Genomic DNA, 26,457 nt, shown 5'->3' with positions numbered 1-26,457 from the left:
GGGAGAGAGAGAGACGGACATCCATCTTGGGACCCCCTTCACTAATAGTGTCCGTCGTCGTCGTCGTCATTGTCGTTGTCTGCTCTCCCCAACCGTTTTCTATGGAATTAGTCTTGTTTTGTCACTTTCAAATTAAAAGATGTCACTTCAGAATAATGGCGGGCCCTTGAGGATTTATGAATGTCTTTAATTCCCCTCTTCTCCTTCCTCTGGTCGCTACAGTGCATCATGTGGCGGTTAGCGCACATCATCTGTTACGCCGTGTGTGTATCGCTGGGTATTGATCGGCGGGGGCCAGACGGATGTGGCCGGTATCGGCTGGATAAAGGCGGTCAGGTCTCTGTGTTAACAACCATCGAGGGGCCTCAGGTCTTCAGAGGGCCCCCCCGCCGTCCCCCGAGTTTAGTCAGAGTTCACAGCCTTGTTCATTCCCCCTCCGATGCAAAACCACCTGATTGGTGGATTGAGGGACGTTGGCGATTGTTGCATTTGACATTGTCAATTGGAACAATCGTCACAAGGCACTGATAGTATTTGCTGTTCTGTGTGCATTTTTGATTTTGAGCTGAAGGTTCTGGGTTCGATCCCCAACATCCACAGTCTGACACATACAACAGGGATCCTATATCAAGATACCCTAGACCCTACCTTCTTATCGACGACGTCATGACCCTCAGCGATGACGCTCCAAGTACCATCAGAAAAATTACTAAATAGTCATTTACATAGTTTCTACCGAAAGCAGCCTTGTGCACAGATACACAGATAGACTCACAACCCCCCTCCAAGGCGTCGTTGGGTACATTTCCCAGAGTGCATTGCAGCAGTGGAGGCTAATCTCTGAGGGTAACCAACCATCACTCCTGCTTCTCTTCCCGCTCCCTGTACGAATCGTTCCCCTCGTTTATTTGTGTCTATTCTGCATATTGTACAGTCCACGCTCTCGGGCCGTCGCCACTCAAAGACAGCCAGTGTTTCCCCCCCCCCGACGAATAAATATCAGTATGCAAGTTGATTCTCCCTCTCGCTCTACCCGACTCACCCTTCCCTCTCCTCACCCACCCTCCTCCCCCTCTGATCTGGAACCCAATAAGACCACTTCCTGTGGGGCAGGATATTGTCGTCTGGCCCTTTGAGTTTTTTGGATTGCTTTCTGAGGGCCGCTTGGAGGGGCCGCTCTTCAGGGGCCCTCCACCACACGGTCGTCCCCCGAACACGAGTCAGATGTTTGGTTCATCCCCGCAGGATCCCTCCGTCTGCACGCCATCCTCTCTCTCTGTCTGTCTGTCTCTCCTCCTCCTAAACCCCCCTCAGGCTGGGCTTAAATCCCCCCGTTTAAAACCTCCACCACCTCCCTTGACCTCCTGACCTCCTCCCTCCTCACCTCCTCCTCCCTCGTTCACCTCCTCCATCCTTACCTCTTCCTCCCTCCTTCATCCCAATAGTCCAAACATCAGAATGGGAGAGAGAGTGACAGGGGAGAGCGAGAGGTAGAGAGAGTTGAAGAGAGAGAGAGAGAGAGAGAGAGATAGAGAGAGAGAGAGAGAGAGAGAGAGAGAGAGAGAGAGAGGGAGAGGGAGAGAGGGAGAGGGAGAGGGAGAGAGAGAGAGAGAGAGAGAGAGGGAGAGGGAGAGGGAGAGGGAGAGAGGGACAGAGGGAGAGAGGGGGGGGGAGAGGCAGAGGCAGGGAGAGAGTTAGTTGATAAAATGCTCCAGTGGAGTTCTAAAGCTCTCCCCCCTCACTTCCCCCGAAGCCTCCCCCCTAAGCCTGAGATTGGTAGTTGCCACGGCAGCACAACTGTCAGCGGTGGTCATGGAGGGGCCAGGGGCCGTGTGATGGGAAGTGACAGGGCTTTATTTGAAAATCCCATTCAGCTTGGCCGCTGAGCCCCGGCAGACAGCCTGATACTCCTCAGCGAGGAGGAGGAGGAGGAGGAGGAGAAGGAGAGGGAGAAATAGTTGGGTCGGACAAATGAGACTAAATAAGTGAAGTGGGGGAGAAAAAGGAGGAAGAAGAGTGAATCAATAAAAGAATGACAAATTGGAAACAAAATGTTTGGTTTCCGTGCCCCCTTGGTGCACAGAGACTTGCAGAGAGATGACAACCCGTCTAAACAGGCCCTGATGTGATCTCAGTACCCTGTCGAAGCATTTCTGTTTTTCCCTTTCTTAGCTGCTACTCTCCCCTCAAACCATCCTTAGATCCAGTTTATATTATTCGTTTCAAACTTTTTTCCGACATCCATTTCAAACATTAAATGAATTCAATCAATCAAATTCAATGAACCAAACAAAGTTTTATGAAAGGAAGATAATATAAAAAATATGTATAGTACTTTATCACGTTTTAAAACGTTTTTAAATGTATTTATCCATATTTTGTTATCATGTTCTGATTGTTTAATTCTCTTATTGGTGTGATCGGCTGAGGATTTGATTGGCTGTTTACTAACCCTGAGAGAAAATAACTTCCATGTCGAAAAAAGGCGGGAAAACGGCAGCAGCTGGTTCCTCTGAATGACATTGTGCCTCCATTTTGTCTCTCTCTAGCACATCAACAACGACCACATCCACGGGGAGAAGAAGGAGTTTGTGTGCCGCTGGGACGAGTGTTCCCGGGAGCAGAAGCCCTTCAAGGCCCAGTACATGCTGGTGGTCCACATGCGCAGACACACCGGGGAGAAGCCGCACAAGTGCACCGTAAGCACACACACACAACCGTCACTCACACACACACACTCTGTGGACCATGTATTAACACACACACACACACACACACCCTGAGAACAATGTATTCACTCTCACAAACACAAACACACACACACACCCTGAGAACAATGTATTCACTCTCACAAACATAAACACACACACACACACACCCTGAGGACAATGTATTAACTCTCAAACACACACACACACAGACACTGAGGCCCATGTGTTCACTTTGAACATTTTCTTCTCCCATGTTGAAGCCTGATCCTCCACGAACACATCGTTTAACCGTCATCATCTGCCCATACAATCCACGTCGCAGAGACCGCCCATTGGACCCCACTAAGTGACCAGCAGTAGTGCACCGTGTGTCCTAAGTGTACTTGTGGACTTAAGGCCCTAAACGTGGACTTAAGCTAGCCCGTGTCTCCGGCTCTCCCTGCAGTTCGAGGGCTGTGCGAAGGCCTACTCCCGCCTGGAGAACCTGAAGACCCACCTGCGGTCCCACACGGGGGAGAAGCCCTACGTGTGCGAGCACGAGGGCTGCAACAAGGCCTTCTCCAACGCCTCGGACCGGGCCAAGCACCAGAACCGCACGCACTCCAACGAGGTACCCAGCCCGCCGCTGCTGCTCTGGGATTGGTCAGAGAGGGACTTGTGGATATGATGTCGTATCGTTGGTCAGATAGAGGCTATCAAGCTGTGGGTTCAATTATTTGGTGTTGGGGGGGGGGGGGGGGGTGGGGGATAATTTACAAAAATGCGAATAAAAATCGAGCTTGGGTTTTTTCTCCGCTGTTTATCACATAATCAGGATAAAACATAATAATCCAAATGTGACAGGCATCGTCCTGCCAATGCAGATTACACCAATGATGGATAGTGCTAGCTTTAGGCAAACCACACTCGGGACAATTACACTTCCCTTGTCTCCATGGAGTGTGCCCTGGAACGTAGCCTCACTTATCGGAATATGAAGGTCAGACAGCCTATAATAAATTATTATTATAGGCTTATTTTAAAAGTTGTATAGAGTTTAACGTTCATTCCAAGAACCGTTGAACCGCAAACGACAGTTTCTGCAATAAATATCCATAGCAACTGATTGCCTAAAAACGTGACATCTGTGAATCCTCCCCTCTGATTGGTCAGAAACCGTACGTGTGCAAGATCCCGGGCTGCACCAAACGCTACACGGACCCCAGCTCGCTACGCAAGCACGTGAAGACCGTGCACGGGCCCGAAGCGCACGTGACCAAGAAGCAGCGCGGCGACTACCCCCGCCCGCCGCCGCCACACTCCCGGGACCCCGGCGGCAACGGCCAGGGCCGGTCGCCGGGCCAACTGTCGCTAGGCGGCTTCGGGGACCAACGGGAGTACGGACACGCCCCCTCAAAGCAGGACGACTGTCTGCAGGTCAAGTCCATCAAGACGGAGAAGCCCATGGTAGGAGATGTGAGGGTTAGGGTTCAACTTCATGGGCATCCATTTTGAATACGTACCCTCCGGCAACCTTTCATCAGGATGGGCAACGCGGAAGAAAGATGACGTCATACTTTTAAAACATGCTAACAATAATAAACACGTATGATTTGTTTAACCTCTAACCCCTGGCTGATACTAGCTATTAGCTATATTATTCTTTAACACACTTCCTGACTACCAAGAGCAGTAGTTTAACTGAATTGCTTTGCTAACCTTTATACATACTTCCACTACTAACTATGCGTGTGTGTGTGTGTGTGTGTGTGTGTGCGTGATCCAACAATACTTTGTGTGTATGTGTGTATCTGAGTGAGTGTGTGTGTGTGTGACCTCGACTAATAGGTTAATGTGTTCTTCTATCCTCTTGGGCTTCTAACTCCTCCTCTTTCTATGGACAGTGGGTCATCAGGTGAGATAGGACCTCCTCCACTAACTCCTCTTCACCTCCTCCGTCACCTCCTGCATGCACCACCCTCTCCCCATTAGTCATGTGGTTGATGTGTTCTGTTGTGTGGTGCAAAAGATATGATGCCTGAGCCTCTGGGCCTTATGTGTTCCCTGAAAACACAGAGGCATCCTATCTCATTGGTATACTTTCATTTTTACATTTCAGTTTTTCATTTACTATCTCTGATCATCTTTTATTGATTGTCATTTCAATGTCTTCTCATTGTGATTCCTGGCTGTTAATGATGGTAAGTGGTGAATAACAACGGATTAGTGGTTAGGGTGTTGGACTCCAGGCTGACGGGTTCTGGGTTCGAACCCCGATGTCCACACTCCTACTAAACCCTTACCTGCTCCCAAATGACGCGTTGAACACACTGCAGCCTAACGGGCCGCCCCCACAAAACATGTGGCCCTGCGTCTGGCAACGCCTCCAATACGCTTTGTGTTGGAGGTGACGTCGCATGGGGCAAGGCAATGTGGGAAGGCCCATGTGCGGCCGGGGGGGTAGCTTTGCGTTGAAGGGGGCGGAGACATAATGCAGCGCGCGTTGGGCCACGTGATTCGACCGTTGACCTTCAGTCAGTCCTGGTGGACCACAAGGACTCGCGGTTAATTCAACGTCCTGGATTTAAGCACTTCCATCGACAGCGTGGTGAACCCCCGCAAGCTGCAACCAGAAAGAGGAGGGAGCGGTGGCGCGGGGTTTCAAAGCGAAGACCCCGCGTCCGGCGGGACGGGGGCCGCTCGTCGGTCTGGGTACAAGTGTCCCCTCAAAGACGTCCGCTGACGGTGTCTTCTGCCTCCTCTCCCTCAGGCGTCTCAGCCAAGCCCTGGCGGTGAGTCTTCATGCGGTGAGCAGTCCCTCTCCAGCCGTGGACTCCACCCTCATGTGAGCGCCGGACGCTCACCGGGGGCGGGGCTCGCGGTGGCGGAGGAGGAGGGCGGCCGGGGGGAGGACGACGAGGACGAGGATGAGGGGGAGGAGGAGGAGGAGGAGGAGGAGGAGGAGAGGGGAACGGCGGCCATCATGGACGGCATGGTTTCCACGGTGACGCTGGGCGTGCAGGCGAGGCGCGGCGTGGGCCGCCCGCTGCGCTGGATGGAGCACCTGAAGATGGAGCGGCTGAAGCAGGTGAACGGGAGTCTGACCCGGCTGGGGTCCCTGTCCCCCACACCGCCCCCTAGAGGCCCCTCGCTGCCACACATCCTGGGGAAGGGTGAGTTCAAACCAGCCCAGCGCCATCACCGGTAGCACTTTACAGGAAGGGTGCAAGGATTAACCATGGATTGAAAATAGTTCAGACAGTAATAAAGATTAACTCACATTAGCTAAAAGTTAATTAACAGTTAACTAATGGTCTAGTAATCGTTTACTAATGTTTACTAATGGTCACTACGGTGATGGGTTTCATGTTGACTAAGGTAATATTGTGTATTATTTAATAGTGCTTAGGGTTAGGGCAGAAAGACGTCAGATAAGACAGTCCTTTATTCATTTGGAATTTGGGATTTCTGGGGTCTGTTGACACTGATACCTGAACGTCTTTGGCCATTTTCTCTTTCATAACACTGACTTTTGTCCCTCCTCTTCTCACCACCTCCTCCCCCCTCTCCCCCCTTCCTCCCCCCCCCGCCCCAGGATCCTGTCTGGACAGGCCATGGGAGGTCCCGGCCCGCCCCCCGGCGCCCCGCCCGGAGCCGGGGGGCGGGCCCACCACGGAGCTCACCGTCCTACAGCTGCTGCGGGAGCGCCGTGACAGCGCCAACAGTTCGGCCGCCAGCTCCGCCTACCTGAGCGGCAGCCGGCGCTCCTCGGGCATCTCGCCCTGCTTCTCCAGCCGGCGCTCCAGCCAGGCGTCCCAGAGCGAGGGGGGCGTGGCCACCGCCGCCGCCCGCCACCACCGCCGCCTGCACAACCTCAGCGCCACCGACTCCTACGACCCCATCTCCACCGACGCCTCGCGGCGCTCCAGCGAGGCCAGCCAGGGCGGCGGCGGGACGGGGGGCGTGATGTCCGGCAGCGGCGTGGGCGGCGCCATGTGGGCGGGGCTCGGCGGGGGAGGAGGCGTGGGAGGAGGAGGCGGAGCGGCAGGGTCCCGGGGCATGCTGAGCCTCACCCCGGCGCAGCACTACCACCTGAAGGCCAGGTACGCGGCCGCCACCGGGGGCCCGCCCCCGACCCCGCTCCCCAACATGGAGCGCATGAGCCTGAAGACGTGCACGGAGGAGGGGGGAGGGGCCGGCCACGCCCTGCCCCCGCTGGTCAGACCGCGGCGCTGCAGCGACGGCGCCAACGGCTACGCCAACGGCTACGCCGACGCCAACGGCTACTCGGGCCACTCGGGCGGCTCCAGGAGGAGGGTGTTCTACCCCGGCGAGGGGCTGGGACAGAGCACCAGGCGGGCCAGTGACCCGGTGCGCTCCCAGGCTCCCGACCCGGTCCTGGGTCTGCCCCAGGTGCAGCGCTTCAACAGCCTCAACGCCCTCCACCCCCTGCCTCCCCTGAGCGGGGCCCAGCACCCCGCTGCCCACGGCTTCGCCCCGCAGAACCCGGGGCCGCGGCCCGAGGGCCACCTGCACCACCAACGGGGGCTCCAGCACTCACCCTGCGGCCCCAGCATTGCCGAGCACTCGGCCCTGGAGGCCCTGGCCATGGAGGTGGACGGGGAAGGCGGCCTGCTGCTGGCTGACGAGGACATGCTGCCCGACGATCTGCTGCAGTACCTCAGGGCCAACGCCCAGGGGGAGTCCCACCACCACGGGGACCCGGGCCCCCAGGCGGCTCCGCTGGACGTGGATCCCATGTTCTACCCCGGGCCCCATCAGGGGCCCCAGGAGCGGCGGCAGAGGGCGTCCGAGAGAGAGAGCCCCAGCCGGCTGCCCATCCAGTGGAACGAGGTGAGCTCCGGCTCGGCCCTGAGCCCGATCCAGAAGCAGGAGCAGCAGGCCCAGCTGTGCGGGAGGTGGCAGGGCCCCCGGAACGGCGCTCCCCCCGCGCCCCCGGCCACACCGCCAGCCGCCTTCGGCAGGTTTGGCAACATGGTGGTGCAGCAGCAGGGCTCCGGGGCCTACCAGAACCCCTGCATGGTCAACCCCACCCTGAAGCTGGAGTCCCCCGCCACTGCCAACTCATGCATGCAGGCTGCGAGGGGAAGTGGTCGCGTCCCCGCGCAGACCTACGGCACCAGGCCCGACTTCTCCCAGATCGCCAGCGGGCCGATCCCCCCGGGCTACGGGCAGCAGGCCCAGAGCCAGGGACCCTTCCAGCAGAGCCACAGCAGCCGTGCCTCCTGCCAGATGGGCAGCAACCTGCTCCTGAGCCGCTCGTCCATGAACAACCTTCCCCCCAGCCTACCCCCCCACGACCCCGCGACCCATCGGCCGGCACCCGGCGGCGGGTACAGGAACCTGGGCCGGGCCCAGCAGTACCTCAGCCCCGAGAGGAGCACCAAGGAGCCGAGGGCCGGGACCCACTGCTCCCTGGTCCACCAGGTGTCCGGGCTGAAGCTGGAGGCCCCGGACGCCGGCTACCTGTCGCAGGGCTTCGACGAGGCCCTCTGCTTCGAGCCGGACCGCCTGAAGAGCTCCGCCTTCCCCGGAGCGCCGCAAGACCAGAGCCTGTTGGAGCCCATGTCCCCGTCGGCGGACCAAGACAGCGGCGAGGGCATCCTGTCCCCGGGGTCGGACCAGGTCACGAGCACGGTGCGCGGCGGCGGCGACGACGGCGTCCCCGGCGAGATGGACGAGGTGGTGAGCCTGGACTTTGGAGCCATGCTGGAGGACGGCTACGACCAGGGCAGCCTGGTGTCGGGCGTCATCAGCCCCTCCATCTTCCAGGGTCTGTCCCGGACGTCGTCACGGCTGACCACGCCGCGGGCCTCCGCCACCTTCCACGGCGGCGGCGGCGGCGGCGGCGGCGGCGGCGGCCCCGCGCTCACCCCCGCGGGTCACAACAACATGGCGATCGGAGACATGAGCTCGCTCCTCACCAGCCTCGCAGAGGAGAGCATGTACCTGGCCATCATGCAGTAGCTGCCTCTCTCCCTTACCCCTCATTCCCTCCTATCGACCGTATCTCCCTGACCTCTCACTCCTCCCCATTGGTCAATTGGAAAAGGGTGGGAAAACCTCTGGTGTACATGAAGAACTTTTGAAAAAATTGAAAAAAGATGAGGATGAAATTGTTAACACTTAAAAGTGTCGGTTATTTCAAATGTATTGCTCTGGAAGTGGTTGTGGTTGCCAGATGTATTTTGTAAAATTAAAAAGAAACATCCCCATTTTAAAGAATAAAAGGGATGTGTCAAATGTACGTGTAAATAAAGTTATATTCCTTTATTGGAATGAAGGCTATTTTTGGAAGCCCATCCCTTTGTATAACAACATGACGGTGAGCCTCACTTTGATCTGTGCTTCGTTTCCCCTGTACACACTGTTGATATAAATGCATGTATTCAAGGTTTAACATAAATGCCGTCTTTATAAAGTACATAGACTAGCCCATGTGCCAACTTATCTCTTAATTTTGAGCTGACAGGTACCAAGCCTTTGATTTGCATTGAATCTCCTCGAGAAAATTTAGGTTTTTGGAGAGCTGACGCTAATTTTTTACATCACCGTTTCTTTTATAAGTGGTATATATTTACATCTATCGTCCTTTCGTTTGTATTGTTGCTTTGACGGATCTTTGAATCGTAATGCTTCTATAGTTCTATCGGGTCTTAATGAGTGGTGTGTGTTTAACGGTATCTCAGTACATTCACGGTTCTAAAAAAATAAATCACATAAAAAATAAAAATGTCCAAGTCTTAGAAATCACCGTAACAGCAAGTATATTCTTCTCGTCAATATTGAAACGGCTTGTTTTTAGTTAGTCCGCTAAGGTACTTATCGCTGTATAAAACTCCTTTTTATATTCTGTTAGACATAACTGAATGTTGACGTTTGATTGAATTTTGGAGGTAATGTAAAATTATACTTTTTTTTACACATTGACTACACGGTGTCCCATTTGGTGCTTTACTTACGCTAATACTGCTAGCTTTTATGTTTCTTTATATTTTCAATTTATGTTTTACTTACATTTTTGGTGGTCCATATAACAAGTATTTGCCTCTTTTGCTGGTTAATATGATGACGTTACTGTATAGGAAATATTATTTTCTCCAAAGCTCTTTAAGAAAGGCGTTTGCACCGCTGTTGCAGTGACATTAGCAAAAAACAGTGTTAGCATTGGCTAGCAGCCCGCGCACAACGTGTTAAACGTTAAACGTATTAAGCGGATTCGCTAGCATTGGGCATCAAAGGAATGAGGTACAATTTGTTTAATATGTTTTGGTACTTTTTCTCAATTCTTTTTTTTTTTTGTTCATTTTTTTGTTATAGTTTTTTAAAGCAGAAATGTATTCCTTTTACAGGAGGGAAGAAAATTGAGGTGTGTGCCTTATAACTGCCTGTTTAAAAAGAGAACTAACACTGCCAATCTTCTGTTGCCAATGAATTATAGAACAAAAAAATAACAACTATTTGAAGTGTCTTGTGAGACCTGAATAAACGACATTCGGCAATTACTGACTATCAGAGAGTCATGGTTTGCGAAAAGCATTCTTTTACTTTTTTATTATCATTTTTTTTTCATGTGTATTGTCTTATTTTATAAATATATATAAATGTGTAAATACATTACTCTTTGTGTAGGTTTAGCAGGGGATATGATGCGACGGGTCAGGGGGCCAATAAGACGAGACTCTGCGCCCCTGCCACAAAACTCACTCCAACCTTTTATAACTGACTACAAATGTTTGTATGGTTTTAATAAAAAAATAAAAATAAAAGGAAATTATAACTTGCGTGCCCTGTTTCTTATATGTCGGCTGAATTAGACAATTAGTTGTTAGTTAACTTAATATAGGTCCCGCAGGGGCGGTCATGGTGATTTGAATGCCCTGGGCAAAAATGTATTGGGGCCAACTTTAACAAATACTACCAACAAATAATTCTCTTTTGAGAAGTAGCTGCCGGTTTACTGTTTCATATATAAATCTTCCATAGCGGCACATTTAATCTATGACAAGGATATTTTAAATTATTAGGCATTCAAAAAGAAAAAGTTAATTACTCATCCACAAACATTATTATACATTACATAAGTAGGCATTTCTAGCATTGGTTCTCGTGAATCACTAGTCCTGTTTTCTGGGATTTTTTGTTCCTAGTTTACCAATACGAAGATTTGCTTTATCATGGATTAATTTTCCCAGGTAATGCACGATTTTGATCAAACCTTATGCATATTCTGAAAAATGTAATTTCTTGTCCAATTGTCAGAGCCTTTATGATACTTTTTACTTGTCCGCTGTGTGTGAAATACGATATGAATCATTTCTAAAAACCTATCCTATTAATAATTTTTGTATTGTTTCATAATCAATCCATAGAATTTAGATTTGGTTTGACTGAGTCCTGAGACGGTTTGGGAAGCCCGGTCTATTGAATGTAATTTTTACAATCTACTAAAAGTTATTTTTTTAATCTACTATAAGTCATTTAAGTCATAATTTAATAACTGTTGACTGAACAGAAAAACTTAACCGTTTGGTTCATTCAAGGCTGTTCAGACAGGAAACAATTCACAAATTAGGCCTACCAATTGATTGCAAACAGATTTAATAATTTGATGTTTGGATTTGATGTTCAGAATTTACAGGCATTGCCCTTTCTTTATGTACAATTGGTAATGGTTTAATTTCCTGAAATTACAAAATAAGAATAATAGTACATATAATTAGAATGGATAAGATTCGGATAATGTCTGGGTTGCCATATTGTCACTTACTGTCTCAACAAAATAAAAATTAAATAAGTTTATATTTCATAAAAATCTTCAAGACATTAATCAAGTTAGATCAATTAAACATTTAAAAATATATATCGGATTATAAACCCCAAATACACCTAATCAAACCATAAGGTGAAATATTAAAAATATGACCAAACAACATCGTCCTAAAATTCTAGTCCTAATAAATGTCAAATACCTAAACTAAACTCGTCCTCGGTGATGTTAAAATAGTTAGTGGCGGAATTCCGTGAACAGCCGCCAATAACATCAGCAGAGAACCACTGCTCCCAGAACATGTTAGTCTTTCTTGCCCTCTATTGGTCATCATCAGAAATGACGGCGCTAATAAACACCGTAGCCTACTCACCTAATCAACCACTCAACAAACTTGAGACTAAATACAGCAATATGCTTTTTCAAACGTTCAAACGGAGCCGTGAGAGTCCTGCTAGTTGTGAGATGAAAGCGAGTGGTTGTTATAATGAAGGATTATGACCATTGGGTTCTCGACGGTGTCGTCTCTGCCAGGTATTTCACTCCCGCCTTCTCCTCACGCCAGGCCTATCTGCGCTTATTTAGCCTGACAGGCCATCCACACCCATCAACCAGACCCTGGCTGCTGTCCATGCAAACAGACACGGGCCTTGCATCATTTGGGCTTTTACTGACAGAAGACGAGGATTATTTTCTCAGAGTGTCCATTACACAAGATTTGAAAAGCTATCTGCAAGAGGCTGTGTGCTAAACTGAAGGCCATCGACCGAACGTTTTTTTTTTTGCCCGCCGAGGGGAGCATAAGAAATGCTGCAGGAGGGGAGATGGATTCTGCATCTTTGATGCTCTGGGGGCTACACATCAATGGGAAATAGTATCATCATCACACACACACACAGACCTCTTTCACCTGTTGCGTCGAATTGAGAGATGTTTAGCAATATACATGAGTGGTTTGCAACCTCTTTACTGTTAGGGAACATCAACCAACAGTTGTAGGGAACGATAACGACAATTTATATCATTATATATTATGTTAATCTTTCACCAGTTTTTGAGCGACACTCGCAGCAATAATGAATGAGAGAAACGCAAAACGACAGGATGAGGACTTTTGGTATAGAATATGAAATATTTTATTACTAAAAGTTGTGTAACACCGAGGTGTTTCTTTAACAGCTGTTTCACAACTATTCTTTATTCAAATCACAAGATTGTTTAAACCACTTAATGGAGAATAAATCAAAACATGAAAAGGATGGCAACGATGGAATATATACAACAGTGTGTGACGTAGGGCCTGCCAGTGTGGCTTCGATAGGACGACTGCATTGAAGAGAAACCAAATGGTGAGATCAGAACACATGGACAGCACCCAACAGTACGTTACAATTGCATTTCACAAAAACCAAACCAACTTTGGTTCGACATCATTGAATGACAACCATCGTCACCTGGTACCAATTTCCAGCCAATGAAGAAGAAACTACCGCAAGGCAAAACTTCACCAGACGAGGGCGCTGTCCCGGCAGTTTGACAGTCAAGTTTTGATTACTTTTTTTTCTTATCTCTGAGCCATTGTTAGGAACACGAGTTAAGTTGGGAAATGGAGTTCTTCTGGTGATGCGTACATCCTTGTTCCTTCAATGCATCTTAAGGGGTGTGTCGTCGGTTATCGGCGTATGGGGAGAATGGGGGGGGGGGGGAGACTTCTACGGTCGGGTTGGATAGAAAGGCAGAGATCCATACACACACACACACACAGTATTTTACACAGGCCTGCAACACACAACACGTTGAGCACATTCAGAAACATGCATCGCAGCGAAACAGGGGTCCAAATAATTAAAAAAAAAACACATGGCGTTTCCACCCTCTGTGAACTAGGGATGACAAAATTCCTTGTTGTGAAAATAAAATTAAACTAGGAGTGGCGGCTGCCTTGATTTTCAAACAATCTAATGAACATATTTACAGGAATTTCTCTGATTTCTTTGAGCGTCGTCTTCAATGCCAGTTGAACAGTGAACCCATCGGGTATTGGGGCGTCATGGGGGGGGAGCAGGAGGTGGACCAAGACTAAACCACAGAAACAAACACTGCGCGGACCAAACTCAAAAAGAACCACATCCCCCACGAGATGAAACCCTCCGTGAGGTCCTGTCCGTCAGTCAGCCCCCCTGAGCGGAGCGCCTCAGATCTTCTCCTGGATGAAGGGATGCTGCAGGGCCTGGTTGATGCTGATGCGTTTGGCCGGGTCCAGCATCAGTGTGGCGTCCAGCATGTCCTTGAGCTGCATCACCTTCTTCCTCTGGTCCTCGGGCAGCCGCTGGAACCCCACCATGTCCACCAGGATGTCCTTGGTGGGGTTGATGGTGGACATCACCGTCACCTTTTCCTGATGGGTGGGAGAGGGGGGGATGATGGGTGGGGGGGATTCTGGTTTCATCACCAATGTCGGCGGACTACTGGTAGGCATCTTTGAGCAAGATGCTCAAGTCACTAAGATACTGCTCTACTGTCCAAGGACTCAATAAGATATAGACACTAAGATACTGCTCTACTGTCCAAGGAATCAATAAGATATACAGACACTAAGATACTGCTCTACTGTCCAAGGACTCAATAGTATACAGACACTAAGATACTGCTCTACTGCCCAAGGACTCAATAAGATATACAGACACTAAGATACTGCTCTACTGCCCAAGGACTCAATAAGATATACAGACACTAAGATACTGCTTTACTGCCCAAGGACTCAATAGTATACTAAATGCAAAATTATACTACTGACTCCGTAATCTGACTCCGTAACTACGGAGACCCCTCGAGCATTCAAGGTTCTCCGTCGGGACGTTGGATACGCAAGGCAATTCACCGCCCGATCGATCATATATGTTGACTACAAACCATGTGAATAGTGTTGTAAATAAACTTCCAACACTTTTAAAATCTTATTTGGTGTTTTAATGGTCCTTAATGTACAAAGTAAACAATTTACAAAGTAAATAAGGTGCAAAGTCAAACCGGAGAAGTGATTCCGGAAATGATTCTGTTAGAGGACCAATCACAGCCCTTGCCATCTCCGTTGTCGACGGACAGTTAAAAAATATTGGATGCGCACTTAAGCTATGGAGAGGGTTTCCGACAAGCTCTCTGGCTACGGAGAGGGCTCTCCGTGTCTACATACAGCTCTTTAGGGACTAAGACACTGCTCTGAGTTTGATCCAACCAGACCTTTTGTCATTTCTATATTCTACTTTTTCTCTTAGAGGACTTTAGACTTTTGTGGTAAGTGAGGCTGCTGTTACCTCCGCAAAATGTTATATTTGTTTTGTTAGGCCGCGTTTCCAATAATGCCACGGCACGCATTGTTAGAGCAAGAGATTTGCAAGCCAGATTTGACAACTTCCTGTTCAGACAGGAAGTTATGTGGGCCAGTGGCTGGCAGCCTTACCCGCTCTGTGACTTTGTCCACTTCGATGTAGAGGAAGTTGAGGTTCTGGTCGAAGTGCTGGTCTTTGAAGAGGCCCTTGCGGATCATCTGAGGGAGAGAAACAACAGCGTTGCATCAGCCAGACTGACGGAGGAACACAAAGGCCATGATGCAACGGGAGCCGCGGCCCCGTGGAGCGACTGACGGAGGGGCGGGCGGGTGGAGGTGAGGTCGTACCGCTCATTTAGAAAGAGCGGTTCACCAACCAGGGAGGACCACGTGCTGTACAGCTCTCTTTACAGCCATTCAGAGCACGAAAATCACATAGAGAGAAGAAACGTTTTAATAATAATATAAATAATTCTGCTTTTGTATGCTGATTATTATTAAATAAGTTAACATCACATACACTTGCGCTGACTGGCCTGTTGAGTCAACGCTCCTCAGATTAGCTTCTGAAACTTTAGCTCCACCAGGAGAAGAAACGTTGTTAGCGGGTAGCATAAGAGCAGCGTGTGGTACCTTGTTGGGCATCTTGCCCTTCAGGTCCATGGCTAGCTTGATCATGTGGTTGTTGGAGGAGCCGGGAAGCAGGATCTTCCCGGTGTAGAGTTCATACAACGTGCAGCCCACCGACCACATGTCAATACCGTAGTCGTACGGCTTACCTATGACTGGAGTACAGAAATACACACGCTATAGTAAAGGTACACATATTACTTTAGCATAAGGCTTACCTATGCCTGGAGTACAGAAATACACACACTATAGTAAAGGTACACATATTACTATAGCATAAGGCTTACCTATGCCTGGAGTACAGAAATACACACACTATAGTAAAGGTACACATATTACTATAGTCATAAGGCTTACCTATGCCTGGAGTATTATTTAATTATTATTTATTTAATATATGACTATAATATATATATATTAAACAAAGAAAAGGACTGCCTTTCCCATCTATGACAAAAGACTAAACAGACAGAGTGGTCACGAAGCGAGCAGGGCGGTAACCATGGAAACCAGAGGACGATCAACTCACTGATCTCGGGGGCTCGGTAGAACCTGCTGACCAGGTAGGGTGTGATGTCGTTGTCGGCCACGTGGGACGCAGACCCGAAGTCACACAGCTTCAGGATGGTCTTGGACTCATTCACCTGGGGGAGGGGGATACCCACGGTGTATAATGTGAGGGATTTAAATAATCTAGTGCTAGACTTACCTAGTGTGATGTTATATAATGTAGTGCTAATGGGATTTAATATAATGTATTGCTAATGTGATGTTACCTAGTGTGATGCAATATAATGAAGTACTTATTTGATTTTATATAATGTAGTTCTAATGTGATGTAACATTACGTGTTGTACGATGTGATGTAATACAATGTAGTTCTAATGTGAGCTAACAGAATGTAGTGCTTTTGATATATAATAATGTTACGTTATATAATGTAGTGTCAATGAGTCATTTGGACCAGGATGTTGTCTGGCTGGGTGACCACGTAGAGGATGTTGATGTCATTTTATATAACAGACTGTCATTACCAGGATGTTGTCTGGCTTGAGCACTACGTTGAGAATGATAATTTTATATAACAGACTGTCATTACCAGGATCTTGTCTGGCTTGAGCACTACGTTGAGAATGATAATGTTATATAACAGACTGTCACTACCAGGATGTTGTCTGGCTTGAGCACCACGTTGAGAATGATAATGTTATATAACGGACTGGTCCCTACCAGGATGTTGTCTGGCTTGAGCACCACGTTGAGAATGATAATGTTATATAACAGACTGTCACTACCAGGATGTTGTCTAGCTTGAGCACCACGTTGAGAATGATAATGTTATATAACAGACTGGTCCCTACCAGGATGTTGTCTGGCTTGAGCACCACGTTGAGAATGATAATGTTATATAACAGACTGGTCACTACCAGGATGTTGTCAGGCTTGAGCACCACGTTGAGAATGATAATGTTATATAACAGACTGGTCACTACCAGGATGTTGTCAGGCTTCAGCACTACGTTGAGAATGATAATGTTATATAACAGACTGTCATTACCAGGATGTTGTCAGGCTTGAGCACTACGTTGAGAATGATAATGTTATATAACAGACTGGTCACTACCAGGATGTTGTCTGGCTTGAGCACCACGTTGAGAATGATAATGTTATATAACAGACTGGTCCCTACCAGAATGTTGTCAGGCTTGATGTCCGCATGGAGGATGTTACATCTCTTGAGGAGCTTTAGGGCCAGGAAGAGCTGCTGGCTGTAGGAGCGGACCGCCTTGATGTGGAGACCCACGTCCTTACCGTACTTCTTCAGGACCTCCCGCAGGTTCATACTGAAATAGGAAACAGCGTGACAGGTACTGAGCTGACTGGACCAGTAAACCAGGTAACCACAGCCTCAAAAATAAACCAGAGACAGGGCAAGCTGTATAAGGCTTTGAATGGCCAATCAGAGCCTTATAGAGAGAGCATGTGATTTTATTAAAATCTTTTATATAAAGTAAAAAACAATGACAAAGAAGCAAGCAGCAAGTTGCACTAGGCGGTGTTCCACCAGAGGGGGTGCTGCTGCGGAGCTTTTGATAACAGCAGGAGGAAACAGTGTGTACCTGAGGGGCTCAAAGCACAGACAGAGATGCTGCTTGTGGTAGAAGTGCCTGAAGAGACGCAGGCAGTGGAACTTGTCATCGGGATCGGCGTCGTTCAGCTTCTTCAGGAACTCCAGCTCCTTGAGACCCGTCTTCTGCCTGTGGACCAGGAGAACCGGCCGGTGAGAACCTCACTGTGTTATCCAGTCTAACCCTAACTCCTACCTGCTTCTCAATCTCTGTATTGACTGTTTACTACTTAATACCACACCTTACTGACGTGGAAATATTAATCTGTGCTTGAATATGTATTTTATTGGGATGCAACAATAGCATACCAATCAATTCAATTTCAGAGATTGTGTCAACGATTTGTAACATCAAAATATCAAATACGACTCACACATACTAAACTGCTGTGCATTTGGTATAAAAGAGTTGAATGGAAAGGGATTTCAAAACGTGTCTGAAACTCTAAATAGTTCTGTTCTAAATTGTGTATCACAATATTATAAAGTTCTTAAATGACGTAGTTCTAAGTTATGAAAGACATAATTATAAAGTTTTGAATTATAAAGTACAAAATGATATATACTAAATGAAGTATAGGCTGAATTTACATGAGCTCGTTGTTGCGGATGATCTTGACTGCCACCTCCTGGCCGGCGCGAGCAGTGTCTCTGGCCCGGATCACGTTACTAAACACGCCCTGGCCCGTGTAGCCGTACACGTCGTAGCGTTTGTCCAGCGTCTCCCCGATGTTCACACCTAAACGCCCACACAGCAGACACACACATGCAGAGAGTGTAGAGTAAGGATTAGGTGGGCATTCATAAGGTTAGGGTCTCCAACATGCACAGAGGCAGAGTACTAGTGAGCCGTGGGCCGTGTGAACCGGGTGCCCTCTGACGTACGGTAGTAGCCCTCCGCGTCCGTCCAATTGTCTCGGAGGTTGGGGTTCTCCTTGAAGTCCTTCCCCACGCCCGCCGCACGCATCCTGGCGTTCTGCACACACACACAGCGACAACAGTTAACACACGTTCTGCACAAAACGCCATCCTTCAGCTCGACGTCACCAATGCATCCGATTTATGTGTGTTTACACAGGGGAATGGCACGCGTGTGTGGAACTCACGTCAAAGTCGGCGGCGAACATGTCGTCCGACTCGGTGAACATATCGGGGGCCGAGGGCTTCTTTGGGTTGGCCCCTGTGGGAGACACACACACAGCGACAGGGGAGGTCAGTCTGTGCAGTACGTACCCGGGGTTGTAAAGCACAGATGCAGAAGAGAACATGGTGTGGGGGTTCACATACGCGTGAGAGACCACTACATGCTGGCAGTGGTGGGGGGGCAGAGAGAGCCCCAGACCTGGACTACAAGCCAGCAACTGAATGAACACACCGACAACAGAGAGGAACAAGAGTCACATGGCCGCTCCCCCTCTCCGCCAATCAGAGAAGAGCAGCGGTACAGTAGCCTATGAGAGATGCGTGTTGGAGTGGGAGAGATCGCTATGCATTTATCCCACGTTAACACCATGTTCCCCTTTTCATATCAACAGGGGTTACTTATCAATTATCAAGCGATTGATAATGGATAAAGCAACCATTGGAACAAGTCTACCCAGATCTAAACGTTCAGTAACGTGTCACTCAATCAATAGCCTATACAGGTTATTCTGACATCTGATCAAAACTAGACATGCTCCAAGTACAAAAATACATAGATATTAAACAGCTTAACCTAATTTCTGCAAATCTGCTCACATTGACTTCCAAATACAATGCCTTGCCCAATTGCAGGAAGAAATGTCTGGGGATTGAACCCAGCATTTTAACAGCACATCACACTAGATTAACCCGCCACCCTACCCCATATCTGTGTACAGACAGACGCACCACGACACAACGGGAAACTCAACGACCGGGCGTCTCCACCAGGGGGCGGACACACTCCTCGATTAAGCGCAACCCACGCATGCAATTAATCACCGTGGCGACGCCGGGCGGTGGCGCTCATTACCGTCTTTCTCCTGGGCGATGAGGTTGTGCTTGGCCTTGATGCTCGCCTCGAACGTGTTGAGGTTCTCGCGCTCGTACTCCTTGACGTCGGCCGCCACGCGCTCCAGGACGTCGTCGGGGGAGGGCGAGCGGCTGCGTGCGCTGCTCTGGGGGCTGCTGGGCTCCGACGCCATGGTGCCCTCGTCTGTCCCCAGCTTGTATTTCTGGAGCCCAGACCACAGTCACACATACAGTGGGGCAAAAAAGTATTTAGTCACCAATTGTGCAAGTTCTCCCACTTAAAAAGACGAGAGAGGCCTGTAATTTTCATCATAGGTAAACCTCAGCTATGAGAGACAAAATGAAAAAAAAAAAATCCAGAAAATCACATTGTCTGATTTTTTAAGAATTTATTTGCAAATTATGGTGGAAAACAAGTATTTGGTCACCTACAAACCAGCAAAATTTCTGGCTGTCACAGACCTGTAACTTCTTCTTTAAGAGGCTCCTCTATCCTCCACTCGTTACCTGTATTAATGGCACCTGTTTGAACTCCTTATCAGTATAAAAGACACCTGTCCACAACCTCAAACAGTCACACTCCAAACTCCTCTATGACCAAGACCAAAGAGCTGTCAAAGGACACCAGAAACACAATTGTAGACCTGCACCAGGCTGGGAAGTCTGAATCTGCAATAGGTAAGCAGCTTGGTGTGAAGAAATCAACTGTGGGAGCAATTATTAGGAAATGGAATACATACAAGACCACTGATAATCTCCCTCGATCTGGGGCTCCACGCAAGATCTCACCCTGTGGGGTCAAAATGATCACAAGAACGGTGAACAAAAATTCCAGAACCACACGGGGGGACCTAGTGAATGACCTCCAGAGAGCTGGGACCAAAGTAACAAAGGCTACCATCACTAACACACTACGCCGCCAGGGACTCAAATCCTGCAGTGCCAGACGTGTCCCCCTGCTAAAGCCAGTGCATGTCCGGGCCCGTTTGAAGTTTGCTAGAGAGCATTTGGATGATCCAGAACAGGATTGGGAGAATGTCATATGGTCAGATGAAACCAAAATATAACTTTTTGGTAAAAACTCAACTCGTCGTGTTTGGAGGAGAAAGAATGCTGAGTTGCATCCAAAGAACACCATACCTACAGTGAAGCATGGGGGTGGAAACATCATGCTTTGGGGCTGTTTTTCTGCCAAGGGACCAGGATGTCTGATCCGTGTGACGGAAAGAATGAATGGGGCCATGTACCGTGAGATTTTGAGTGAAAACCTCCTTCCATCAGCAAGGGCACTGAAGATGAAACGTGGCTGGGTCTTTCAGCATGACAATGACCCCAAACACACCGCCCGGGCAACGAAGGAGTGGCTTCGTAAGAAGCATTTTAAGGTCCTGGAGTGGCCTAGCCAGTCTCCAGATCTCAACCCCATAGAAAATCTTTGGAGGGAGTTGAAAGCCTGTGTTGCCCAGCGAAGGCCCAAAAACATCACTGCTCTAGAGGAGATCTGCATGGAGGAATGGGCCAAAATACCAGCAGCAGTGTGTGAAAACCTTGTAAAGACTTACAGAAATCGTTTGACCTCTGTCATTGCCAACAAAGGGCATGTAACAAAGTATTGAGATGACCTTTTATTATTGACCAAATACTTATTTTCCACCATAATTTGCAAATAAATTCTTTGTGATGAATGTGATTTTCTAGATTTTTTTTTTTTCATTTTGTCTCTCATAGCTGAGGTATACCTATGATGAAAATTACAGGCCTCTCTCATCTTTTTAAGTGGGAGAACTTGCACAATTGATGGCTGACTAAATACTTTTTTGCCCCACTGTACAATATATACATTCATGGGCCATGATGACACCCATGTATTCTGCTCCAGGGTGTGGGAAGTAGAAGACATTGAGAGAGGTAGTAGGTATTCCAGGTGTTGGTGGGTAATGGTAAATAATAACAGACCTGGACGATGGCCAGCCGCTGCTGGCGTCTCTGTTCAATGAGAGCCTCTTCGTCCACCTCCTCACCGTCAAAGTCCTCTAGGCTGCACAGACACACACACATACACATTAGCGCTCATCAGTCATCACACTAATACGGATGACAAATACTATTTCAATACAATGTTCATTCAACACCTAGGGTGCGTTCCAATAGCAATTTCACTTAAATATCCAGATTTTTTCCTCGTGCCCACTTTGCCAAGATGTAGAAAGCTAGAGATGGGCTCGGCTGGCTCGTTTCCTTTTTCTCCCGGATCTCCAACCTCCATCGACTGCAACTGTGGTCTCCACTAGGGCAGGGGTTACCAAACCTCTAGACTCCGACCCCCCCAAAATCGCTGTTGCATATTGCCTTGATTGACGGATGCCTCACCTCAGTGGTAATCACCTCAGGGGTCCCCGCTTACTTTGGGACCCCCTGCACTGGGGTGAACCACCCAGGAAACAACTTTAGGGACGCGTCCCGGATCAACCGTTTTTTATCCACACCACACGGCCTCGGTGCATTCTGGGTACTCACACTTCTTCTCCGGAGGACTCCTGGTCCACCTTCATGCCTTCGGACAGGCTGCCCTTGAACTTGTCCTCGTCGCGGCTCCTCCTCCTCCTGCCCCGCTCCCTGGAGAAGGAGCGGCGGTACTGCCGCGGCCGGCCGTAGCGGTCCCGCTCATCCGACCTACGGGGCCAGGTGAGGGACACAGTTATTCACCGTACGCGTCTGGCGGCCATCTTGGATCTAAACTAAGCTGGGACGGGGTCCTATTAAGCCCTTTTCTCACCAGCCAAAACACCCACTGACATGGTGGCTGGTCGATTTGCCCTGAATATGAAAAAGATGACGTTTCACAAACTGTAAGAAAGCAAGAATGCAAATTAATCAAATAAACCGGAGAAAAAAAAGTAGCCCTAGACTTGAGTGGGATAGGTTACCAACTACATTACTTCCCGGGGCCAGTGACTCTGCAGTAGTCATCGGCTCCAGCTCCGATCGGCAGTGACGGAAACATGAAACCCCCGGTTACCACGCAAATCTTCTGCATATGCGAAAAACCTGCATACACGCACTCATTTTGGGTTGAAAAACGACCTCTAGGGCAAAAAGTTTATCTTTACATACGATATGCCGAGTCGTGAATTAAGGTCATATAATTGGCAATGGTGTTGCTCAAATAGAAAACAGCAAAAGCCATATTGAAAAAAGCAGCGAACACCTTGGAGTCCCAGCGGGTCCAACCTAGTGAGGTGTCTTTGTGGGGGCGTCAGCCTGTTTTGCTCTCACCTGTGTCTCAGAGGAGACCTGCTCCGCCTGCGGGGAGAGAGGCGTCGCCGTGGTAGCGGGGAGCGGCTGGGTCGGCGTCGGGCAGCCAACCGGGGGCTGAGCTCCCGGGACCGGGCCCTGCCCGGAGGCCCGTCAGGACGCAGACGCTTCCTGGAGGAGGGGACAGAGAGCTGTTAGACACACACACACGATCCTCCACGCTTAATGGCCAGGTAACAACCTTTGACACACAACCCAACACCAGCCTGAAATAGAGATGATAAACCGTTTGAGTGAATGAATGGTTCAAGGTGACAAATGTCAACTTTAAAGGTGACAAAAAAAGGTGCCTAATAAAACTCACGCCTGGTGGTGTGCGTGTTATTAGCCGTTACAAGCTCTTTCAAAAAATCGGCATGCATCTAGGTGGACGCGCCCACTTGTGATGTCAGAAGAGGCCGATTTTCATAACACCTTGTTATGAAAATCTGTGTGGGAAAACCGGGTGGTATTATATGTCTCCTTTAATGGACGAAGGATATGACTCAATAAATGAATGGCTGAATGAATGACAGATGCCTTGATGAATAAATGACTGAATGAATGGTTGCCGAGAGCTCCTACCTCAGTGGGGACTCCGGGCGCTCGGCTGGGTCTCTTCTCCGGGGGTCCGGCGAGCGGGTGCGGCCCCCCCTGGGCGGAGAGCGCGGCCTGGAGCCGCTGCGGACTGCGGCCCGCTGCGGACTGCGTCCCCCGCTGCTGGCGGGGGCCGGCTGGGGGGCCTTGAGGCGGGGGGAGGAGCTGCGGCGGCGCGGGGAGGCGGCGAGCGCCCGGCGGTGGGGAGAGCGGTTCTCCTTCCCCGAAGAGGCGTCCTTGGAGGGGGACTTGGTGGGCCTCTTGTCCCGGTCCGCGTCCGAGCGACCGGGCCGCTCGCGATCTCCCGGACGGGACGGGCGATCCTGCGGGGGTCTGATGTCAGCCTGGGGGGGCGTGGGTCGCTTGTCGGCGCGGCTGGCCCTCTGCTCCGCCCTGCGGCCCCCAGGGGACGGGGACTTCCTGGTCCTCTCCTTGGAGCGCTCCGAGCTCTCGGGGCGCCTGCGTTCCTTGGAGCGGCTGCGCCCCCCGCGGCCCTTCTCCTTCCCGCTGGCCTCCTTGCTGCTCTTGGCCGTCTTCTCCGCCTTCGGCTCCTTGGCCGCCTTCTCCTTTTCCCTCGAGCGGCTGCGGCTGTGGCGCTTGGAGGCAGACTTCCCGGCCTCCGTCGATTCCCGCCGAGACTTCCCGCTCCTCCCGGCCCGCGGCGACCCTGGGGGTTTACCGGCACGCTGACCGTTCCTGACCCGGCCCTCGCCGTCCCCTCCGCCGCCGCCGCCGCCGCCGCCAGCACCACCGGCAGCGCCAGCCCCCTCCTCCGAGCCCGAGTTGTAGCCCTGCAGTATGAGGCCCATGCCCGACTGAACCTTGCCCTCCATCAGCTGGCTGTCCAGCTCCGCCTTGATCATGGCACGCTGCTTCTCCAGGTCCTCCAGCAGGGCGCGGTCGTCCAGGCTGGGGTTGCCCGACGACGGGGACGACTCAGTCTTTTTGTGTCCCGAGGCGCCGAACAGGGCGGCGGCGGCGGCGGTGTCAGCGGCAGGCGAGGAGCCGTCCTTGCGCTTGTGTTTGCGGTGCTTGTGTCGGTGTTTGCGCTTCCGCTCCTTGTCCTCGTCGGAGGCGTGCTTGTGCTTTTTGTGCTTGCTGCGGTGCTTGTGTTTCTTCCTCTTGTGTTTGCCACCACCGCCGCCGCCACTGCCTACGCCACTCGGCTGTTTGGTCTCCCCTTCCTCAGCCTTCTCTCCGTTAGCCTCCGCCTCCTAGCATCACAACACACGATAAGTACCAGTGCACACAACTGTCACATGTCCATAGTATATTAGTATAGTATAGTATGTCCCGTTGTCAGTCATAAGGTTTTATTTATTTTAATTACTATAGTTGTACTTTTAAAAGAATAAATAATAATACATTTGTTGCATTTATGTAATGCTTTTCAAGGGCCTTAAATTGTTTCACATAGTGAGTGCACATTTGTGTGGGAGGTATCACACCTCAACGATTAGCACTATAAAAATAACCACATCATATTCGTTATCTACTTTGGGACACAGAACAATGACCAACAAATATTAGATATTTATAGATATATATAGATATACAAATATTATTAAACGATTTACCCAAATCTTGGTCAAGTTGATGGATTCAAATAAAATCTATGTATATTGTTTGTTTACACCTATGAATAAATCCCAGTGGAATTTATTATGGACGAAAGACGATCGAAAGACAATCCATCCCATTGTGATGGTGCAAGATCAGACCAAGCAGTCCGTACCTCTTCCTCCTCCTCTTCCTCAGACAAATCTCCGCTGTCTTCATTTCCACTTCGCTCGTGGCTTTCCAGGTCCTGCTTTCTGTAAATGAAAACACACAACATTCCACTCACTATCTCTGTATACACATCAGCCGTCCACCTATAACACAGTCTGACTGTTGATCACAACAATACATTTCACTTGAATTGATGCTTGCACCATTATATTGTCGTTTCACTGTATTCTTTAGCACAACATCTAATGTTATCTGGTGACTGTTCTGTTTTACTTATACAGTCTTATTTAACTTTTCGTATGGGTGACTAGTTTGATGCTAGGCCGGTGTTTACAGATTACAGACTGGAAGTGTGCGTCAGTATCGCGACAACACACCAGCGAACAGACATGACATAAAAGGGGGGACGCTTGGATCACAAATGTAAGAAACACGCTTATGCAGTAGATACAAGCTTTCAGTATTGACATGATTGTGATTATGATCCCACTTTATACTGACATCTGTGCCCCCCGCTCTCCTCAGCTTATCCGCCTTGACGGTTTACTAGACAACGTTAGCCAATATATGCTAACCTAAAGCTAGCAGACTTCACCGAGTTATAACCTTTAGGCTAATTAGGTTCCCGCTGTGGTGCCCTGACGTCATTCATAACGGCGTGCCCGTTCTAATACTACACGGCTAGTCACACGCATTCATAAAGAAAATGATGCTACACTGGAGGATGTATCACTACTATGGGCTAACTACTTTGTGTGGCTAAAAACGTTAGCTTAGCCAATCTTAGCCCAGCGCTAGCTAGCCCTCGCAACAACACTATATATCGTGCTAAATGCTCAGCAGTCGCGATACTACTCAACAGAATTGTCCTCGACCTCAATGCGAACGCAACACGCATCGGTAGTCATAATAAAAGTGTATGTTGGATTTAAAAACGCCTTACACGTGTTCGTTGCCGTTATTCATACTTCTGGACGCGATGTCCATCTCAACGTCGGCCATTTTGCTCAATCCAAGGCCACTCGTCTTCTTCCGGTGTTTACAGGAAGAGGTCACCATGACAACACGCAACGAGCCCGCGTTCGACAGCGCTGGCGGCGGTGCGCAGTAGTGTAACTTGCGGAGGTTCCACTAGTAGACACAAGGAGGCGCCTCGGATCCTCCGGTTCGCTCCTATAATAACATTGTCTGTAATATTCATACGAATTCCTACCGGAAGTGTATTAATTATTATTTCCACAATGAGTAAAGGTTTAATCCCATTTGAGGAGTT

At 49.4% G+C, this 26,457-nt stretch overlaps 2 protein-coding genes across 2 annotated transcripts; one reads left to right on the top strand and one right to left on the bottom strand.

Moving 5' to 3' along the window:
* Positions 1-679: 679 nt before the first annotated feature.
* On the top strand, positions 680-10,408 carry gli3 (GLI family zinc finger 3; the record flags this gene model as incomplete). Its single annotated transcript, XM_079754609.1, has 7 exons — positions 680-691; positions 2,550-2,699; positions 3,157-3,321; positions 3,864-4,157; positions 5,461-5,571; positions 5,659-5,863; positions 6,286-10,408. The coding sequence occupies 7 exons, from the start codon at positions 680-682 to the stop codon at positions 8,676-8,678; spliced, it is 3,330 nt and encodes a 1,109-aa protein (XP_079610735.1). The 3' UTR covers positions 8,679-10,408.
* A 2,203-nt stretch (positions 10,409-12,611) lies between these two features.
* prpf4bb (pre-mRNA processing factor 4Bb) lies at positions 12,612-26,243 on the bottom strand (the record flags this gene model as incomplete). The annotated part of the gene is made up of 16 exons (XM_079754960.1): positions 12,612-13,879; positions 14,942-15,028; positions 15,443-15,594; positions 15,969-16,083; positions 17,130-17,283; positions 17,560-17,697; positions 18,159-18,306; positions 18,453-18,543; positions 18,674-18,747; positions 19,564-19,765; positions 21,519-21,600; positions 22,080-22,235; positions 22,839-22,988; positions 23,442-24,667; positions 25,189-25,267; positions 26,128-26,243. The coding sequence occupies 16 exons, from the start codon at positions 26,241-26,243 to the stop codon at positions 13,676-13,678; spliced, it is 3,174 nt and encodes a 1,057-aa protein (XP_079611086.1). The 3' UTR covers positions 12,612-13,675.
* Positions 26,244-26,457: the final 214 nt, after the last annotated feature.

This window comes from Pollachius pollachius (genome assembly GCF_949987615.1).
Source record: "Pollachius pollachius genome assembly, chromosome: 17".
Classification (NCBI taxonomy): Eukaryota; Metazoa; Chordata; class Actinopteri; order Gadiformes; family Gadidae; genus Pollachius; species Pollachius pollachius.
This window is presented reverse-complemented; position numbering and strand designations above follow the sequence as displayed.